The sequence below is a fragment of the Quercus robur genome, chromosome 6 (genome assembly GCF_932294415.1).
Source record: "Quercus robur chromosome 6, dhQueRobu3.1, whole genome shotgun sequence".
In the NCBI taxonomy this organism is placed as follows: domain Eukaryota; kingdom Viridiplantae; phylum Streptophyta; class Magnoliopsida; order Fagales; family Fagaceae; genus Quercus; species Quercus robur.
In genome coordinates, this window is record NC_065539.1 from 52,715,082 (window position 1) to 52,737,016 (window position 21,935).

General features: G+C 33.6%; 3 protein-coding genes, 2 non-coding genes and 2 pseudogenes across 5 annotated transcripts; 1 reads left to right on the plus strand and 6 right to left on the minus strand.

Moving 5' to 3' along the window:
• Positions 1–2,751: 2,751 nt before the first annotated feature.
• Positions 2,752–3,798, plus strand: LOC126689442 (uncharacterized). The gene has a single exon (XM_050384636.1). It carries the CDS (start codon positions 3,137–3,139, stop codon positions 3,665–3,667), a length of 531 nt encoding a protein of 176 aa, XP_050240593.1. The 5' UTR covers positions 2,752–3,136; the 3' UTR covers positions 3,668–3,798.
• Positions 3,799–4,970: 1,172 nt separating this feature from the next.
• Positions 4,971–7,006, minus strand: LOC126689449 (uncharacterized; annotated as a pseudogene).
• A 310-nt stretch (positions 7,007–7,316) lies between these two features.
• LOC126689448 (uncharacterized) lies at positions 7,317–8,593 on the minus strand. The gene has a single exon (XM_050384643.1). The coding sequence runs from the start codon at positions 8,591–8,593 to the stop codon at positions 8,078–8,080; it is 516 nt and encodes a 171-aa protein (XP_050240600.1). The 3' UTR covers positions 7,317–8,077.
• On the minus strand, positions 7,321–7,516 carry LOC126690662 (U2 spliceosomal RNA). The gene has a single exon (XR_007644706.1). It is a non-coding gene; the product is annotated as a U2 spliceosomal RNA (small nuclear RNA).
• A 632-nt stretch (positions 8,594–9,225) lies between the features above and the next one.
• Positions 9,226–10,873, minus strand: LOC126689447 (uncharacterized). Its single transcript, XM_050384641.1, has one exon. The coding sequence runs from the start codon at positions 9,757–9,759 to the stop codon at positions 9,226–9,228; it is 534 nt and encodes a 177-aa protein (XP_050240598.1). The 5' UTR covers positions 9,760–10,873.
• A 462-nt stretch (positions 10,874–11,335) lies between these two features.
• Positions 11,336–11,531, minus strand: LOC126690650 (U2 spliceosomal RNA). Its single transcript, XR_007644695.1, has one exon. It is a non-coding gene; the product is annotated as a U2 spliceosomal RNA (small nuclear RNA).
• A 3,634-nt stretch (positions 11,532–15,165) lies between these two features.
• Positions 15,166–16,698, minus strand: LOC126689450 (uncharacterized; annotated as a pseudogene).
• Between the last annotated feature and the right edge of the window lie 5,237 nt (positions 16,699–21,935).

Genomic DNA, 21,935 nt, shown 5'->3' on the forward strand with positions numbered 1-21,935 from the left:
ACAAAAGGTCCTATTATAAAGGAAGCCCACAATCATATCACATGCTTATTACACTAATCATGAGCACAACCCATTATTCTCTCTCACCATGTTTCTACTACATTTGCATTTAGCAACCTAAGATTATAATTTATTCCCAATAGAAGACTTGTAGAATCATTTAGTTTTTATAGGAAACTAGCCGCAGACTTGCGCGATGCGTGAAAATATAAATATTATGCAATGAAGTGTAATATATAAAAAGTAACAATTATTTCAAGCATTGTCTTTTTTTCAAAAAAAAAAAAAAAAGACTTTTACACTTATTTTCTTTTAATCTTTTTATCTCTACAAATATATCATTTTTATATATTTTGTGTGTGCATTTCATTAATATGTTTTAAGGTGAACCCTATTCTTCTAACTTTGTTGTAGTGTGTTACATTTGCTTAGTATACAACTCATCTCTTAAGGAATGAGGAAATTATCATAATAATAAAAAATCATCACAAAATTACAATGTTAACTTAACCAAAATTAAAATAAAACTAAAGAAATAAAAAAAATTTTATAATAATTGATTAGTCAAATAATTGGTAGGCATATTCAAATCTCTATTTCCAAAAACAACTAAGTATTAATCCAAACCAAAATTATAAAAGGGAAAGAAAAGACTTTCTGATGGGAAATTAAAAAACACAATACTAAAACGCATATTAAAAAAAAAAAACCATCAATCTTAATTAGAGTTATAAGAAAGAACAAAAATCTTTTATATGCAATTGTTCTCTTTATTGGTATTTATTGTTATATATTTTATTTTTACTTTTTTTCTTCTTCGCATCTTATGTTATTTAACATTTAAATTCAGTCACATCTTTCACATCATTAAATTATTTATATTTTCTCTCTTTTTTATTTTAAAATAAAATTATCCTTAAAAAATTGTACCTTTTTTTTTTTTTTTTTTTTTTTACATTTACACTTTGTCCAAGCTTTTTCCATTCCTTTATCTTTTCATCTCCCAACTACCTTCTACCTTAATATCACTATTCATCTCCCACATCTTCTATATCATTAAATTATTTATATTTTTCTCTCCTTTTTATTTAAAAAAATTAAAATTTTACTTAAATTCAATAAATAAAAGTGTCCTCATAAAGTGGAGTAATACTAGGGACACACTCATTCTCAAACCCAATACATCAAAGAAAAAATATAATACTAAACAGATGCCAATTGGGAAACAAACACTAAATTAAAAAATAATAATAATAATGAGGAAATCAAACCAAATATAATATAAAGAAACTAATAGTTATGAATATACTAACTTAAGGGTAGCAAAATTAAATGGAAAAAAAAAAAAAAAACTACAATACATATTTAATGCAATATAATCTTTATCAAATTTTGGAAAACAGTAGGTTGCTTATGGAGAGAGAGAGAGATGTCAATTAGTAACTATTAGTTGGAAAACAAAGAGGTTGTAAGGAGAAGTAAAAAATAAAAAATAAATATGACCAATATAGGGAACATTAAAAACTTTACAGTGCAATAAAATCAACTATTATATTCACTTAAAAAATTAAATCAATAATCAATAATTAAACACAATCATAGCAATATATTTAAACTTAAAACTAATCAAACTCTAATTCATAACTAAAAGGAGATGTTCTCATGTAATAATAGAAATTAAATAAGAAATAAAGTTAGAAAATTTTAAAATCCCTTTTTTGACATTTCATTTAACTTTATATATATATATATATATATATATATATATATATATATATATGTATGTATGTATGTATGTGTGTGTGTGTGTGTGTGTGTGTGTGTGTGTGTATGTATAATCTTCATACACAATTACATTTAAAAATCTAATAAACGATATTACATCTCATTTAATACCTCTGTTATGAAAATCATTAGCCAGTAAATATATGATAATAGAAAAAAAATGTTATAACTGAAATTATGAAAAAAAGTGATAAAACTAATTAGCTACTATCATTATGAAGTAGTAGTCTATGATTTTACACATCTAAAGAAGTGGAATATATAGAGTTTACTTAAGGTATATGTAAAGATTCACATTAAAAAAAAGATATGTAAAGGTTAAAAAAAATATATTTTATAAATAAATAAAAAGGTATATGTAAGGTTTTTATTAACTTAAAAGAAAATGAAAAATCAATTATAAAAAACAATAACAACAACGACAACAACAAGAATATAGGGGTAATTACATTCCCCTTCCTTGAGGTTTGAAGAAATGATACTCTACTCCAAACTTGAAAGGAAAAAATATTTTCACCCTTTACATTTGTTTGACCAAACTCTGTTAAATTAATATTAAAATATTGTGTGCTAACCTGCCTATACTTAAGGTAGGTTCAAAAATTATCCTTAATTTTAAAATTAAATTCTCTTATTTTAAAATTTTAAATTAAAGTGTATTTCAAAATATTTAGAAATTTTTTTGCTTTTTTCCCCCCTTTTCTTTTCCCAATGAGTTATGGAGAGATTTGTCATTTCAAATGTTTTGGTATTTTGTAAATTTGTATTTTAATTCTAAAGTTATGAGTAATGTCTTTATTAACCATGGTTAAACATTTATAAACAGATTCTTAAATAAATTTAAAATATTTTGTTATTAATATAAACAAAATGGGAGAGTGTTATTATTTATTACCCCAAATATATTTAATAAGATCACCCTAAAAAAATATTATCTCGCGCAATGCGCGGGTCTGCGACTAGTCACTATTAAACACAAACCATTTGTAATTTCTCTGAAATGCATTAATATGCGTTGTTGTCACCTAAACTTCTTGGCTATGGAAAAGTAGTCAACAAAGGCGGCTATTATAGCAAGCAGCATCAGGTTAACTCTCTAGTAAACACAAACCCCAACTTGGTCGTCACTCCAAGTAATGCAGAATTGGTCTAGTGGATTGACTTGAATAACCTCTGCTTCCAGGCAACTTCTTGTGGATCATTCTCTTGTATAAAAGGCCAACACCCGTGCACACTTTCCAAGTGAGTCTTTACTCTTTCTTTTGTACCTTCTTTCTTACATAGTCCTGTCAGCCAGGCTCAAAATTCATACAAACCCCTGCTACATAATCATTATCATCAAGAAGTAACAATGGAAGTGGGTGGAAATGAATTCACTGAGATCACTCTTCGGCCATTGGATCTTTCTGACATAGATGCTTTCATGGTGTGGGCTACTGATGATAAAGTGGCTCGATTTTGCACATGGGATGCTTACACTAGCAAAGAAGACGCACTAGACTTTATCAAGAATAAGGTTATTCCTCACCCATGGTTCAGGGCTATTTGCCTTAATGGCCAGCCCATTGGTGCCATTTCAGTGACCAGAAATATAGGCAATGATGACTGCAGAGGTGAACTTGGCTATGCTTTGGGCTACAAGTACTGGGGCAAAGGAATTGCAACTGAAGCAGTTAAGCTAGTGGCTAATACTATATTTAGTGAGTGGCCACACTTGGAGAGACTTCAAGCTCGAGTTCTTGTTGAAAATGTGGGGTCCCAGAGAGTGTTAGAAAAGGCTGGGTTCCAGAGGGAAGGTATTCTAAGAAAGTATATGACTTTGAAGGGGAAAATTAGAGACCTGATGATGTTTAGTCTTCTTTCTACTGATCCCCAGAGCTGAGTATTTGTTCAGAGTTAATGTTGTTTTAATTTGTATGTGATTTTATGAATCTTAAAGCATCCACTAGAATAAGATATTGTTAAAAATTCTAATTCTAAAATTTATGATAAAATTTTAGATGTTTAGTCTTCTTTCCGCTGTTTCTTGTCATGTAGAATATTCTTGGGATTACAAAATTTATATCCACGACAATTTATTTATTAGAAAATGCGTGATTCTTTGGGTCCGTTTGGATTGAGCTTATTTTTGTTGAAACTGAAAACACTGTAGCAAAATATTTTTTAAATGTGTGAATAGTACCGTGGGATCCATTTTTAATGGAAAGGTTGCTGAAAAGTGGAATTTGTGGGTCCGTAAACAGTGCACGAATCATTGTTCACAGTGGAAAGTCAACATTTGCGGTTACTGTTCATACAACAGTGCATGAACAGTAACCGTATCACTCTGCGTGAAAAAAAAAAAAAAAAAAAAGAAGGAAGGACACGTTTACTGTAGCGTGGGTCCCATGCCCAAAACGTAAACTCTGAACGCAGGAAAACGTCCAACCCAAACGAGCACTTTATAGAAAATGCTTTTCCCTATCATAGAATTCAGTGCCATGAAATAGACCATATAACATACACATATCATATGCACAGGCAGCTGCAAAGGATCCAGATCTCGTCAATAAATTAACACAATATCATGTAAACCTTCTATCCTAAAGATAAATACATATTCTTTTACTTCATTAGGAGGCGATGACAAAGAACATAAACCAAGCACTTGATTTAAGATCAAAGGTTATTATGGAGTTGAAAGGTGTTGAGTTTATAGTTTATATTGTATTTATTTTCAGAAATGTTGTGCTTGGTCTTTGCCTCTCCTAATCACACTAGCAACTTTCTACATCATTTTTACCTAACCAAATCATTACATCAATTATATCTATTTATCTTGGCTAATAAGGCACAAAACTCTAAAAAGGGGGAAAGGAAATTGACAAGAATGGCATAGATTACAGACAAAAAATGCTGATTTGCTAAACAGATTGTGACATAATACCAATTTTTGTTGATGCAGAATTAGTTCATACATTCAATATACGCATGATGCCTTTCCAGTGAGGAACCCCACAACTGTATGGAATTGGAAATCCAACATCACACTAGAACAGAATCCAGTTATAGAACTTTTCAAGCCTGTTAAAGCTTGTCCATCTTCAACTCTTTAATAGAAACTGACAGGACAACCTCATTAACAATAGATGAAAAACAAAATACAAATTGGCAACCCAAAAGATAGAGAGAGAGAGAGATGAAAATAAAAAGAAAAGAATCCCTTCAATTAGTTTGATCAGTTTTTAAACAACTATACATAATAACATCAATAGTCTTCCCATGGACAATGACATATTTCCTAAGTACACCTTCCTTTTGAAACCCAGCCTTTTCCAAAACCCTTTGTGAGGCCTTAATTTCCACATTAACAAAGCCTTCCAATCTCTCCATATTTGGAAACTCTTCAAACACACTAGAAATAACCAATTTCACTGCCACTGTGGTTATACCTTTGTTCCAATACTTTGATCCAAGAGCATAGTTGATTTGCCCTCTACATATCTGATAGTCAGACCCTGGTTTGACACATATGAATCCAATTGGACGGTCTTCCAAACATATGGCCCTGTACCATGGGTGAGGAATTGCAACTTCCTTAAGATAATGAAGTGCATCTTATCTTGAAGTGTAGTACCTTAGTCTGCTTGTGCGAATGACTTGATCATCGCATGCCCATTCCATGAAGTCATCCACATCAGATAATTGATAGGGGTGTAGTTTGATTTCCATCTTGTTAATCTCTCTAATATCTTGGGCTTGTAGCTAACGCCAAACACTAACATAATATTTAGGGGGAAAACAAGAAAGAGAATAAATATATAGAAAAGAACAGTTTATAACTTATAAGGATCAAGCAATAGAACTACAAGTTAAAAGGAGCAACAAGAACTAGGGAACCAAAACACACAAAATTCATTGATTCAAACATGTTTAACATAACAAAGGAAAAAGACTGCATAGGTTCTGCTCATTCACTTCATACTCGTACCCTTTTACAATTCTAGCAAGGGCTTTGAAGATCTTCTTGTGCGCACAAACTAGTACTATAATGCTACTCATTACAATGACACTTCACATGGCTAGTGCAATAATTTGTAGACACTTCACACAACTCAGATGCTTTTAGTGATGGACACGGATAGTGCACTAAATCCAATATGATGTGGATACATGATTAAAATTTACCACGTGTTCATATTGTGTTGGGTCCAGTGTACTAGACCCAAGCTTTGCCCTTTAGTGACAAAGTAGGAATATCTTTACAATTGGTTAGAGTTCGTCTAATGAGTCAAATGATTCAAGCTGTTTTTAAATTAGAAGGATTAGAATTAGTACAATACAAACATAACATATATGTCCTACTAATTTCAGGTGTTTGATTTGTAGGACTTTACTTTCATAAGACTCCAAAGGACACAGATACACTTCATGGAAAATATTGGATCATTTGACATCTTTAAATTTTCGATGTGGTGATGATTCCATCTATATGTTGAGTGGGGATGCTAGAGCTACACACATCATATGGTGAAGTAAATTCCCACAATAGATTAAATTGCAATTATTTGAGCACTGATCAATCAGCATGAACACACAAAAGATATTAACCAGAGTCAAAATCAGCTTTACCTTCATTCAACACTCTGAGTCTAAAAATAAAGCATGTCGCATCAATCACAGAGCTTCAGTCAGCAACACCAACAGGAAAATCAAGTTTTAAGGACTGATAAATAAACTTGTTGATGACTAATTTAAAATCAGCCTAGCTAACGTTCTTCCTGGTTCTTGTTTGAATTTCATTATCCTATCTAACCTTCAAAATTTCAAAATCAAATTTTCATAATAAACAAACATGACTAGTATGACTGCTGAGGCATGATTGTGGTGCATACTTGGTATCCAGACTCTAGTAGTTAATTCCAAATACCTACTCCAAAAGAGTAGCTTCTTTTTTTATTTGGTGAGGGCTGCCCTCTCTTCTTTCATAATAGTGAGCCTCACCAATTAAATTCACCGTACCAATTTGTGTCCCAACTTGTGTATTATATTGTATTTGCATGTTTTGTTTTAGTAAGATGATGCCCAACTTGTGATTAAATTTTTATCCTGAAAAAAGAAAGCAAAGCTCTGGTAGGAAATCCATCATCACACTGGAATAGAATGAATTATAGAACTAATCAAGCCTGCTGAGCTTGTCTGTCTTCACGGCATTAACACTTTAACAGAAACTGATATACCAACCTTGGTAACAACAGATTTTATAACAAAAACAAATTTTCAACAAAACAAAATGTTTAAATGATTATTTTGTCAGTTTTTAAGAAGTTGTACATTGAAACATCAATAGTCTTCCCTCATACTTCCTATAGAAACCTTCCTTTTGAAACCCAAACTTTCTATAACCATTTGTGAGGCCTTAATGTTGTTTTTGAGAGAGAAAAACTCTAAAAAAATGCATATGAATGCACTCAATCAATATGGTGGTCGCCATTATTAATTCAGTAACTAATTACTTTGGAGACTATGGAATTATAAAACTTGGTATAGAATTGGGTGGGCTGCGCCAGGCCCAAGCTCTAGTGCAACGCATGGGCGACGCTTAAGAATCCCAGTAGCAAGCTACTGTGGTGGGCTCTTCCCCTCAAGAAATAAATTTAATATCGTGTGAGCCGATGACCCACATATCAGATATTAAACTGATAAGAACAGATACTACACTTGATCTTAGCCAAAAGGCCGAGAAAGGTATGAGTTTACTCCTAAAATGTGCTCTTTTTTATAGTAAGACTGCTTTGAGCTCTTTTCCTGCTTTCATGATGTGGGACGTGATTGTCAAACTCTTATTATGCTTAGATTATACATGGCTGGCATAGGAATACAAACATATCTTCTTTAAACAGTTCAGAGAAAACAAAGTAGATGCCAACAAACACCATAGTGATGTAGATGATAATGTCTGAAATACAAAAATTTCTGCCTTTAAATTCAAGCTCTAATTGAAAGACAACAGAGTGGGGACCTGATTTATATTGCTGAAATGATATAAGTGATAAGTAGCATTAGAGGCACAGATGTAGCTCACAATGAATGCAGAGATAATGGATGTTGTGACAAGTAGGAGATATAATCAATTTCCAGCTGGGAAATGTAATCAACTTCTAGCTTTTGCAAGTTCAGTATAAATGGAGGGCCTAACCTTACCAAACATTTAAAATCTAGCTCCAATAGTTCATAACTCAAAGACATGGGAAAACAAAAATTGAAAGAAGAAGATTGTAAGACTAAAGGCACAGCTTATAATTAATATCACTCACAACAAACTATCTGTCACTAAGAAGCTATAGATAAACATGTCTCTGATCTCTCCTTTACAAAATCCGTACTTTCTTAACAACCCTTCTTTAAGAAATCCAACCTTTTCTAACACCTTTTGAGACCCCTTATTTTCTACCTCTACCATTGCCTCTATCCTCACCAAATCTGGGAACTCTTTGAACACCTTAGAGACGGCTATCTTCAATGCAGTGGTGACTATCCCTTGCCCCCAGTAATCTGTGCCCACAGCATAACTAATGTGTGCTCTGCATCTGTCATCGCGGGATTCTGGCCTAATTGAAACGTAGCCAATTGAACGATCATCCAAACATATGGACCGACGCCAAGGATGGGGTATGGCAACCTTCTCAAGATATGTCAATGCTTCTTCCCTAGAGGTGATGGAGTCCCATCTAAGATACCGCGTTACTCTATCATCACTAGCCCATTTCAGGAAGTCATCAACATCAGAGAGATTGAATGGACGTAGGGAAAGTCGTGAGGAATCCATTGAAACCAGTTTGAAATAGTGCTAGGTTCAATTAGATTCATCAGGCATATATATGTGGCAAACGGTGGATTTTTGAAAAAGCTAAGAACGTCACTGGCCCCATGGCCATGGACAATTAGACATGGTCAATTATGGTATTCATTATTGAGAATCTGGCCCTAGTAGCAGACAGTTGGACATTCATTCCAAGACGCAACTAGCAATTCTTGATAAGCTGAAAAAAATTGACTCGAAAAATACATCATGTACTTATGATCAATTCTTAATTTACCTTTGGTAAATATGACATGATATTGGTAACAACAAGAACAAGGGTTGGGTATAAATCCTCAACAAATTCATCAGGTTGACCATATGAAGGAATATCTTTGTTGGTATAAGATATGGTAACAAAACAAAATAAAAAACAAAGATATCAAATAAACACATTAAAAATCAAGCTAAGGGTTGGAGAAGGGATAGTTCAAGGGGAAATTATTATGTACTCCCTAAGTAGCATAAATGCATATTCCCTCCTCTCACATAAATAATGAGTCCCACTAATTAAATTCATGGTGGGACCTACCATTTATGTGAGAGAAAGGAGTACGCATTTATAATATTTCGGGAGTACCTAATAATTTTTCCAGTTTTCAAGGCATAAAATCAGTAGATAAAAGACTGTACATGACCATATCCCTAGTCTCACCTTTATTAAAGCTATACTTCCTCAACACACATTCCTTGAGGAAGCCAGCTTTGTCTAAGACCCTCTGAGAAGCCTTGTTCTCTAACTCAACCAAACCTTGAAACCTGACCACATCTGGGAACTCTTTTAGCCCTTCACTAATAGCCATCTTCACTGCTCTAGTTGTTATACCATGCCCCCAGTACTCAGCAGCTAGGGCATATCCAACATCTGCCCTACACCGGTCATCACTGGAACGTGGCATTATGATAACAAAACCAATTGAACGGTTGTCTATGCATATGGATCTGCAATAAGGGTGTGGAATGCAATAGTCATTGATGTAAGAAACTACTTCTTGCTTGGAGGTGAACGTGTTCCACCTTGTGAAGCGCGTCACTTTTTCATTGCCACCATACATTAAGAAGTCATCAACATCTGAAATTTTGTATGGACGAAGTGTGATCTTTGAAAGATTAATCTCCATCTCCTTTGACATGTCAAATGGTGGGAACAGTAGGTGGTGCTGTTTGTTGAGAAATGGAAGTTATATGTGATTTCTAAAGTTTGCAATACCTACCATAGGATTCTTATAACTTTTGTTTTGACCTTATTATTAAAAAGCCTAGTTTATTCATTCAACAAACAGGAAAAACTAGTTTAATAGCTCAATGGATATGCTAACCTTGGCTTTCTTAAAGATGTATCAAAGCTCTTATTGTTCCTAATCTACACAATTGATGTAGAAAAAGTTACAGAATGCTTTTTAGAAATTAGCAAGTGCTATAGTTGGTGGTTTAATTTAACTCTGAAGTAAAAGAAAAATATTTTCACAATAGTTTACATCCACTATTTCATATCTGCAATTGATGTAGGAATGTCCACATTTAAAATGTTCACATTTTAACACATAAAAGTTGTGTAAAAAAACAGATATGAAATAGTTGATGTGTGGGAATCAAAACTCTAGAATGTACAACTTTTAAAATCGCTATCTTTCTTTCTCTTTTTGATACAATTGTATTTTTATTCAAATTATAGTTTGAGTAAAATAAACCAATAAAAATAAATCATATCAAACCAACACTAGATAATTGTTCTTCTTGCTGACTCAAAAATTAAAATATAGTAATCATATTTCACTAAATATCTATCTATCATTGCAAGGAAAACCAAAAACAAATCTCACACTACCAACTTGTGATTCTGAATGGTGGTGCATCCAAGGGGAAAACGTTAAAACAACATTGTCTTGAAGGGAAGAAGAACATCAAGATTGGAAATTCAAGGTCCCTACTTGACGTGAAAGTTCTATTTAATATTAATTATACAATTATATAAGCTCTATCAGAAAAATAAATTATGGGAATCTAGGTTATTTGATTTGAAAAAGCAGTCAATTTAGTCATAAACAGCACCATATAAAAGAACTTACGTATTACTTTGTTTTCTAGCTTATAGAAAGAAAATGAGTGGTAAAAACCGTGACTACCCTACCTAATTTTGACCATAAGGACCACCAAGCATTTATTAAGTAACTTTTTTCTTCTATTTAGGAATAATTGAACCCTAGATGCTTCAAATAAAAACATTTTAAAAAAAAGTCAGTTAAGTAATTATTTTTCTTTCTATGTAAGAATAATTGAAATCCTTGACGTATCCAATAAACCCCCCCCCCCCCCCCCCCCCCCAAAAAAAAAAAAAAAAAAGTTAGTTGAGTCACAAGTTCTTAACTCTCTTTTAAATTAACTTAAGCCACAAATTAACTTCACAAACTTTTGATGAACATCAAGTCTTATATCTAATATAGTTTATTGTTCTTCAAGTCTTAGATAAGTCTTATATCTAGATATAGTTTATTGTGGCTCATAGATCAACATCGATACTTTGACGTTCTAGAATTGTGAGCATACCCTTCAAAGTAGTAATTAAAAATCTAGAGCGTGAAACTTGACTATCAGAAATATATTATAATTACACCAATCAAACTAGAACTTAATGAACATCAAACCCGCACAGAAGAAAAACAAACTTGTGATGCTTCAATCAAATTCAAACTTTTAGACTAGAATTGGGTGGGGTGCGCCAGGCCCGAGCAATAGTGCAACGCATGGGCGACGCTTGAGAACCCCAGTAGCAAGCTACTGTGGTGGGCTCTCCCCCTCAAGAAATAAATTTAATATCGTGTGGGCCGATGACCCACATATCAGATATTAAACTGATAAGAACAGATACTACACTTGATCTTAGCCAAAAGGCCGAGAAAGGTATGCTTTGCCCAGCTGCTGATTTTCCGTTTTATACCTCAGCTTTGTTTATCCCTCCTCTCTCTTACACGATGTGGGAATCGGCATTTGAAACTAGCAAGAGTGGAAGCACATTTATTCAATGTATCTCTCTTATGCACATAGCCAGGAACGTGTCTTAGCATATGCTATTATTTGCAGTCTAAGAACCACTGCATTTGGTGATAATATATATTTTACTTAAAATGTAATACAAACTACCTTACAAACTCTTAGAGATAGTAGATAGACTGCATCTCACTTATTTACATACTCAAAAATAGTAGATTTAGATTTTTATTATTTAGATGGGTAGTAGAGTCTTTTGGCTGAATATTGCAGAAAATTGAGTTTATTTGTGGTATGGGTACTGTTTAAAGTTATTTGGAAAATTGAGGAAAGAAAGTGAATTTCGGCAACATCGTTGCCAAAATTCTAACAAAAAGTATGAGAGAGGAAAGACAAGTGATGTGATGGGAGGATTTGAATTACCGATTACCGAAATTCTTGTTGCTCGAATTTGCTGCCTAGTTGCCAGGTGATGTGCCCGAAGGAGGAGTGGCTGAAAGGAAATCAATTGTGGCAACCAAGTTGCCGAAATTGTAGGGGAGTGAGGAGAGAGAAAATAAGAATTGTGGCAACCAAGTTGCCGAAAATGGGAGGAAAAAAAGAAAAAAAGAAAAAAGAAGAGAATTGTGGCAACCAAATTGCCGAAAACTCGGGGAGAAATTTAATAGTAATTTAGGCAATGAAGTTGCCAAAAATGAGGGGAAAAAAGAAGAAGATTTAGGCCGAAAATTGGAGGAAAAAAAATTGTGGCAATTGATGTGTGGCAATGGAATTGTCGAAATGGAAGGAAAAGAAGACTGCTTCTTGCATTCATTGGTTTCTTACAGAAGAATTACACTCCTTTTATAGGAGGGGAAATGGAACAAAAGAATATGTATATATATATGAATAGGTTTCCCAATAATTCATGGTCATTTGTTTTTTTTTTTTTACATAGTATGATCTGGTTAGCATCTTGCTGTTACAATGGTCCACCAAGTTTCACATGTGCAAATCTCATTCCTCCATTTGGTTGATGAGGTTGTAATATTCTTTTTTGTCTAAAGATGACAAAGAGATAAAACTTCAGTCATTTGCCATTAAAAATAAGTCATACTACACATCAAGAGATTTTCTTGTGGTCATGTCAAATCTTCTATTTTTTTTTTTACACAATTTTTAGTTAGACATGTAGTTGATTGGTATTTGAGTACCAAAAAAAAATTTGTCAATTTTTATTATTATTATTATTATTATTTTTATCTTCTAGAAAATGAAATTTTAAATCTAGATTTTGAAAAACACAAAAGAATCGTATTATTTGAAAAAGCAAAATCCCTCTTGCGTTGAAGCCACAAATATGTCAATCTTCATGAAGGACTATTGAAGTCAATAGCCATTGAAGATAAAGAATGGGGAATTATTAACCAATTGATTTTTCAAGCTTTACCAACAAATCAATTGAAGACATGGCCATAAGTTTAGCATGATGGAGAAAAAGAGGTAAAAATTTTTATAGCCATATCAAATTTGGTTCTTAAAGACAACAAAGGAAGAAGAATTTGCTAAAAATGGAATAGTTAATAGCAAGGTGCCAACCATATCATACTCTGTAAAATGATATAAATGCCCCTGAATTATTGTACGTATAAAAGTTGTAGATATCCAACTAATGGAGGTAGAATAAACAAAATTATAAGAGTTTTGTAATTTAATTGATACTTTTTGGTTTTTTCAACTGAAATATTCAAGGTTTAATTTATCCCTCCCTCTAGGGCCTTTACTATGAAATTATAAAATAAAAATAAAAGTAAACAATACCTCCTCTACCCATATTAGGAGTGACCATAATACCTCCTCTACCCATATGACTTTGTACCATGAGTGAGGAATTGCAACTTCCTTAAGATAATCAAGTGCATCTTCTCTTGAATTGTAGTACCTTAGTCTGCTCGTGTGAATGACTTGATTATTGCATGCCAATTCCATAAATTCATCCACATCAGAAAATTGATAGGGGTGTAGTTTGATTTCCATATGATTATATTAATCTTTATGCATTGTTCTTGTAGCTAACACCGAAACACTAAAATGATTGCTAAATATTTAGGAAGAAAAGAACAGGTTATAACTTTTGAAGACCAAGAATTAGAACTGCAAGTTAAGAGGAGCTACATGAATTTGGGAACAGAAACACAAAAAATATAGCTTCAAACATGTTTAACATAATTAAGGAAAAAGAGAGTCTATGTTTTGCTCTTTCACTTCATACTCATATCCTTTTATGATGCTCAAAGGCTTTGAAGATCTTCTTGTACACACAAACTAGTACAATAATGTTATTCATTACAACCACACATCACATGACTAGTACTATAATTGGCCGACACTTTTCACAACTCTTTTTAGTGATAGACACAACTTGCATCTAGTGCACTAGAGCATTAGACCCATATGATACAAATATTGTGTCTAAAATTTGGCATGTGTTTGTATTGTTTTAGATTCAGTGCACTAGACCCAAACTTTGCTCTTCAATGACAAAGTAGGAATCTCTCTACCATTAGTTAGAATTCATCTATTGAGTCATCTTTGAAGTTGTTTATTATGATACAAAAGTCAAATTTTAAGTTTTAAGGATCAGAATTAGTACATTCCAAATATAACATAGATGTCCTACTAATTTCAGGTGATAATGTTAAATTCTAAACTTTAGGAACTAAAACAAATTATTGCATAAATTATCACACATAAGTTTCATTGTGAAAATACTCTCTGTTGCCAAAACAATCTATTCCACTCTTATTTTTTCTTTCTCTGAATCTTATGTGTTTTATGTGAAGAATCCTATTTTATTTTTGCTTCAACTTTCAACCACGACATTTTTCTATAACAGCAAATACGCTTATTTTTCTTCAAATCACATGGATAGATCGATACTTGTGCACACAATGGGAAGCATTTTTTTTTCGTTAATGTGGGGGGTTTAGACTATTTTCTTAGGGGTGTATAATCCCTTAAAAATAACCACAATTAGTGTATATGGTCTCATAACTTGCACCAAAGACATCAACATGTAGAGTCATTTACTCATTTTACGCGTTGGTTGTCACAAAAACTTCTTGACATGGTAAAGTAATCAACTAAGGCAGCTATTATAGTAGCATGAGGTTACCTATTAATTTGGACGGAAGCCACAAGAAGAAGTAGAGCATGTTTACTTCAAGAAAATAAACTTAAATCCATGGGGTTCTTTGAATACAAGAAGAGATTAGTTTGAAGTCTACCAGAAAATAAAGAGACAAAAGTTTGAATTGCCTTGTAGGCTACAATGTGTTTAAATAGTAAAATAAACCCTAGGGTAGCTAAGAAAACAAACCAAAAATCCTAATTTGTATTAAACACAAAATTAGGTGGCAAAATGAGATAATTGCAAAACTAAATACTAATATTTCTGGGAGATGTCCCAAAATAGACAAAACATTATTCTAACATTAATTTAAAAGTTACAATGGAAATTAAAAAACAAAGGTACGAAAAATGGTAAAAACACAAATTTTAGAACTTAAACAAAGGAATTTGCCTACATAGCGGCTTCAATCATGGCCTAAGGCCACGAGTTTTGCTCCAAGCGTTGTGAAGGATTTTCACGCAATTCTTCAGTTAGTTTGATCAGTTCTTAAAAAGCTATACATAATAACATCAATAGTCTTCCCATGGACAATGACATATTTCCTAAGTACACCTTCCTTTTGAAACCCAGCCTTTTGCAAAACCCTTTGTGAGGCCTTAATTTCCACATTAACAAAGCCTTCCAATCTCTCCATATTTGGAAACTCTTCAAACACACTAGAAATAACCAATTTCACTGCCTCTGTGGTTATACCTTTGTTCCAATACTTTGATCCAAGAGCATAGCTGATTTGCCCTCTACATATCTCATAGTCAGACCTTGGTTTGACACATGAATCCAATGGGACGGTCCTCCAAGCATATGGCCCGGTACCATGGGTGAGGAATGGCAACTTCCCTAAGATAATCAAGTGCATCTTCTCTTGAAGTGTAGTACCTTAGTCTGCTCCTACTTATGACTTGATCATCGCATGCCCATTCCATGAAGTCATCCACATCAGATAATTGGTAGGGGCATAGTTTGATTTCCATCTTATTAATCTCCCTAATATCTTGGGCCTGTGGCTAACACCAAACACTAAAGTGATTGCTAAATATTTAGGGGGAAGAGAGAGAGAGAGAGAATAAATATATAGAAAAGAACAAGTTATAAATTATAAGGATCAAGCAATAGAACTACAAGTTAAAAGGAGCAACAAAAACTAGGGAACCAAAACACACAAAATTTATTGATTCAAACATGTTTAACATAACAAAGGAAACAGACCGCATATGTTCTGCTTGTTCACTTCATACTCGTACCCTTTTATAATTCTAGCAAGGGCTCTGAAGATCTTGTGCGCACAAACTAGTACAACAATTCTACACATTACAATGACACTTCACATGGCTAGTGCAATAATTGGCAGACACTTCACACAACTCAGATGCTTTTAGTGACAGACACAAATAGTGCACTAAATCCAATATGATGCAGATACATGATTAAAATTTACCATGTGTTCATATTGTGTTGGGTCCAGTGCACTAGACCCAAGCTTTGCCCTTTAGTGACAAAGTAGGAATATCTTTACAATTGGTTAGAGTTCATCTAATGAGTCAAATGATTCAAGCTGTTTTTAAATTAGAAGGATCAGAATTAGTACAATCCAAACATAACATAGATGTCCTACTAATTTCAGGTGTTTATTTTGTAGGACTTTACTTTCACAAGACTCTATAGGACACAGATACACTCTGCATGGAAAATATTAGATCATTTGACATCTTTAAATTTTCAATGTGGTAATATATCCACCTATATTTTTAGTGGGGATGCTAGTGCTACACTCATCAAGTGGTCAACTAAATTCCCACAATAAATTAAATTGCAATTATTTGAGCACTGATCAATCAACATGAACACACAAAAGATATTAACCAGAGTCAAAATCAGCTTTACCTTCACTCCACTCTTTGAAGCTAAAAATAAAGCATCAATCACAGAGCTTCAATTAGCAACACCAACAGGAAAATCAAGTTTTAAGGACAGATAAATATACTTGTTGATGACTAATTTAAAGCCATCCTATCTGACGTTCTTCCTGGCTTTTGTTTGAATTTCATTATCCTATCTAACCTTCAAAATTCCAAAATCAAATTTTCATTATAAACAAACATGACTTGAATGACTGCTGAGGCATGATTGTGGTACATACTTGGTATCTTGACTCTAGTAGTTAATTCTAAATACCTCTCCAAGTCTCCAAAAGAGTAGCTTCTTTTTTTATTTGATGAGGGCTGACCTTGTAGCAAGCAACTGTTATGGTTCTCCCTTATCTCACATAATAGTGGGTCTGCCGTACCAATTTTTGTCCCATTGTCCACATTAACAATGCTTCAATGTTCACATTAACAATGGCTTCCAATCTCTCTATATATCTCTTCAAACACGCTAGAAATTACTATTTTTCATTTTTCACTGCCAATGTCCATGACTTGTTCTACTTCTGCATATGAATCCAATCAACATGTTTGTAAAACATGAATGGCCTGTTTGGAAGTTTAGAGAGGGAGGAGAGTAGAGGGGAGGAGAGTAGAGGGGAATGGTTCCCTTCCACTTTGTTTGGATGTTTTTAAAATTAATAAGGGGGAATGGAGTAATTAGCCCTTCCCCTTGTTTGGATGTTTTAAAAATTAGGATGGAGAGGAGAGGAAATGATTAAAATAGACAAATTTACCCCTATTTGAAAACGGACTTGCAACATTGGTCTATTATTAATTTAGAAAGGGTAAATTGGGAAATTTATCTACCCTACTCTCCCTCCAAATCTCTCCAATTTAGGGAATTAAAAATGAGGGGTTAGAGGTAGTTGAAACCCCTCCAAACTCCTCCCCCTTATTCCTTAAAAAACTTCCAAACAAGGTAATTGAATTACTCTCCCTCCCTCTACTCTACTCCCCCTCCTTTTTTAAACTTCCAAACATGCCAGAAATTTCTATATGGAGGTTGGCATTATTAATTAATTCAATAAATACTATGTAAAAGCATTTATTAAAAAAATTATTGTTTTGGAGATTGTATGGACTTACAAAACTTGGTCTAGAATAGGGTGGGGTGCGCTAGGCTTGTGCAGTAGTGCAACCCATGGGCGACGCTTGAGATAACCAATTAACCATACACAATCACTAATAAGTGCCTATCACGTGGCTTTTGAAGTTCTACATAGATCAATACAACTTCTTTTGGTCACCCACTAAATTTGAGTAATTCTGGTGCCACCCCATTGGCCACAACTTGCCTATGTGGCGAGTTGTGGTTGGTGGAGGGATGATGGTGGGACACCCCTCCACCAACCACAACTCGCCACATAGGCAAATTGTGGCCAATGTTTTGGTGTGGCACCAGAATTTTTCACTAAATTTATGCAGTCACCCACTAAATATTCACTGTCAACGACTTTTTTAAGGTTAAAATTACGTGAATCTCATTTAATTAAAAAAAATTAAACAAACAGAAGAAATTTTATAAATCTGACTTTTACACTTCTAAAATTGACAAATTTTCAATTTATTGACAAATACGGACATAAAATTGACAAAAATTGACCTTAAAAAAATGAATAATTGACAGAAATTCTGACATAAAGTGCTGTCAAGTGTCATTCACTCATTTTAAAATTTTTATTGGACTTTGTTCTTTATTTAATCAATTATTTAATGCTTTATAAGGCCACTCTTCTAACTTTTATATATTTATTTATTTTTAAAATTTTCATAAATGATTGAATATTCAAATGGGCTTTAGCAAAAAACAATTTATTGGGTAGTCAAATGGTTTTAGCATGACTTAAGAAAATTTAAACATTGTTGATACCCATTTTCACGACACATTTTTTTTACAAGCCCGATTCATGTATTATGTTTTATTTTATTCTTTTAAAGCATGGCCTAAGCCCATGCGACTTATTGGGGAAATTGAGGAAGTGTGGTTTGGAGGGTATGGGTCGTTTCCTTTCGGACCTTTTGCATGAGCCTAGCCCATGTGTGCTACCAAGTGGGCAAGGGACACTGGTAGCACCTCAGGCTCATGGAGGAGGTTTTGTATCCAAAATTTCCACCTCAAAAGAGTTTTCATGCTCTGGGTGACTGTGCCCCTAATTTTCAGCCCATCTCCATTTTCCACACCAAAACACAACTGACCCTAAGAAAAAGGTTGAACAGCCTAGCTCACTCAGCCACCCAAATGCAGCTATCAAAAGCCTACAATGACAAGGAAAGAATGGCTAATGGAGTCAGCCACTTTATTTCCAAAATCATGTAAAAAGCAAGCCAACTCTCTTACCCAATTAAAGCAAATCTGACCATAACCTCTTTGATTGAGACCTTGGGGTTCAAAGCCTCTTCTATTGACCATAAACCAGTCACTTAGAGCATCCCAAGTTCAATACAAAAGGCCCCAATCAGATTCAAAATAGAGAGCCATGTTCTACCTATGACCTGAAACTTCAGAACAAAAACCCATTCAGCCAGTCAATAATCTCAGAATTCTAAACCTTAAGGGTGGAAATATGGGTATAGGGGAACCTTCCCTCTCTTCCTCACGACTTCCCTCAATTTCCTCTTCTGTGTGACTGTGGGTCGAAATTTCAGACTTGTTATGTTTTTATACTTTTTCTGAACTTTTGTTGTAAGCATTTTGATTCTCTCTTGTCAAAGCACCATTAGCCTTTGTTTTTTATACATTGTGAATTTTGGATGATTCTCCATAAACAAACACTTCTAAAGAACCCAAGGGGAGATTTGGGCCGTTTTCACATTTTTGGTCATTGTCGCAAAACGTCCCCGACAAACATAAGCTCTCATAAAAATATTAAAAGAGCAAAATATTGCACTTTAACAAAAAATTATTTAGGTTTGTGTAGAATTTAATATTTTTTAGCTACCTTATGAAAGTTATGATATAAAAAAGACATTTGAAAAATAGATCTTTATATTAATTTGGAATATTTTAGTTCATTTTTCTACTTTTATTAATTTAATATATTTTAAATAATTATTAAATTAATTATGATGTCATCACGGTTAAATCTTAGTCCAACCTAAAAAAACCTTAACTTTTTCCTTTTTATGGTTCATTGAACAGTCCGAATTTCAAAATTACGCCTCAAAGTTGTTGAGCCGATCTTAGTAGCCAAATATTTTATCCTGCCTTACATCTTTGTCATTTTTTTTTTTTTTGGCTGAGAACATCTTTTGTCATTTTAAATTTATAAGTTTGGACTACATATATTTTTTACCAAAAAATCACCACCATTGACCATAAATAGTAACGATGATGAAGGTTGTTAGGCAGTATTGGGGGCCATACTTGCAGTGGCGGAGCCACACACAAGGGTGGAGGGGCCAAGGCCCCCCCCAAAGTTTTAAAAAATTATTTTATGGTATTTATATTATCTACATTTTAAAAAATGTAGCATGTAAAAATTGAAGTTGGCCCTCCCAAATTTTGAGTCATTTCAATGGTGTTCTTAAAAGAAAGAGAAATTATATTAAAATCATATAATTTAAGAGGTTTAACAAATTAAACTATGTAAAAAATGATAAATTTTTGTACATGTCTAATAGAAGAAATACATGACTTTTGTATGCTCATTAAAATTTAGAAGATGATAAATTCTCTTAGTAAATTAATTTTTATATGTGTGTGTGTAGAGGTTTGTCTTAACTAATATATTAACATCACAACTTGGCCCCCCCAAACCAAAATTTCTGGTTCCGCCCCTGCATATTTGTTGAAGATTTTTGTGTGGTGGGTTGGGCAGCAATGGACTTCATCTCTCTAGCTACTATACCCGTATATATATACTAGTTTGGTTGGCCATTGAGTGAAAAATTAAGATAGAGCTTCTATTTGAAGAAGTATGAAAACAATTTACTAAAAAAAGTATGTCATATAATACTAATCTCCTTTATAAGAATATTGATTACATAAAAACTTAGAGTAGAAAATTAACAAATGAATATTTATTTTACTATGATAGTCCCTTAGAACCACTTTGTTAAAGGCAAGATCCATTGACTAACAGATTTTAAGAATGATAACGAATATCATCAACTTCCAACAATAAGCAACTAAGTTTTGCTATGACATTTTCATGATAGATAAAATTTTGAAATGTGCGATGTCATATGTTGCAATTGAAACTTTTCATCAAACACTTGCAACCATTCACAATCAAGATTTTGTTATTAATACTTCCTTTGTTATCTTATCTAACTATGATGTTTAGCTTACTTAGTTCTTAATGAACTCCTTTATGCATGAGAAAATGAATAAAAAAGAACAAGATAACGAAAGACATATATGGGTATTCAAAGTTTCCATTAGATAAGATTATAGGTGTAGAAAATTAAAACCTAGTAAATCATTGTTTTCTAGCTAACAAGTAGAAGACCTTAGAGCATTCACATTAAACCTCTCAAATGCTAAAAATGCTATTTTTTAGCATTTTTGAGATAAAAACACCACTCCATTAAAACTGCTTAAGATTTAAGCTATAGTGCAATCTCATATTTGAGACCGCACTGTAGCTACAATTGTAAAACAAAAATTATTTTTTATTCACCTTAGGCTCTCTCTCTTCTATCTTTCTCTTTTCTCTCTCCACTTCTTTCTTCTCTCTTCTCTCTCTGTGCTTTGTCAATGTGGTTCGCCGATGAGTGTGCTCTATCGATGATTGTGCTCCGCTGATGGTCATGGGTTGTGGTTTGATGTGCTCTAACGATTTTGTGGGTCTGAGTTCATGGGTTTGGGATTGTGGGTCTAGGTTCATGGGTTTGAGTTTGTGGGTCTGCGTTCGTGGATCATCGGCGTGACTGGGGTTGAGATCAGGGTGGTGGGTTTTGGTTGGGGTTGAGAATAAGGTGGGTGGGTGGGTGGTGACTAAGGTGGGTTGCTGTGGCTGAGGCGTGGGTCTTGGGTTTGATGGGTTTTGCTTGCCGTGGGTCTTGGGTTTGTGAGTTTTGTTCGCCGCTCTATCCTCCGCTTCCCTCTCTTCCTCTCACGGTGAGGCTTCTCTCTCTCAAGTTTTTTTTTTTTTTGGCTATGGGGTTGATTTTTGGATGGATGCTGATTGTGGTGGCAGTGGGTTGGCCATGGGTCTGTGTTTGCTGTTGAATGTTGATGGTTTATGGTGGTGGTGGCTGACAGTGGCTAGCCGTTGAGAAG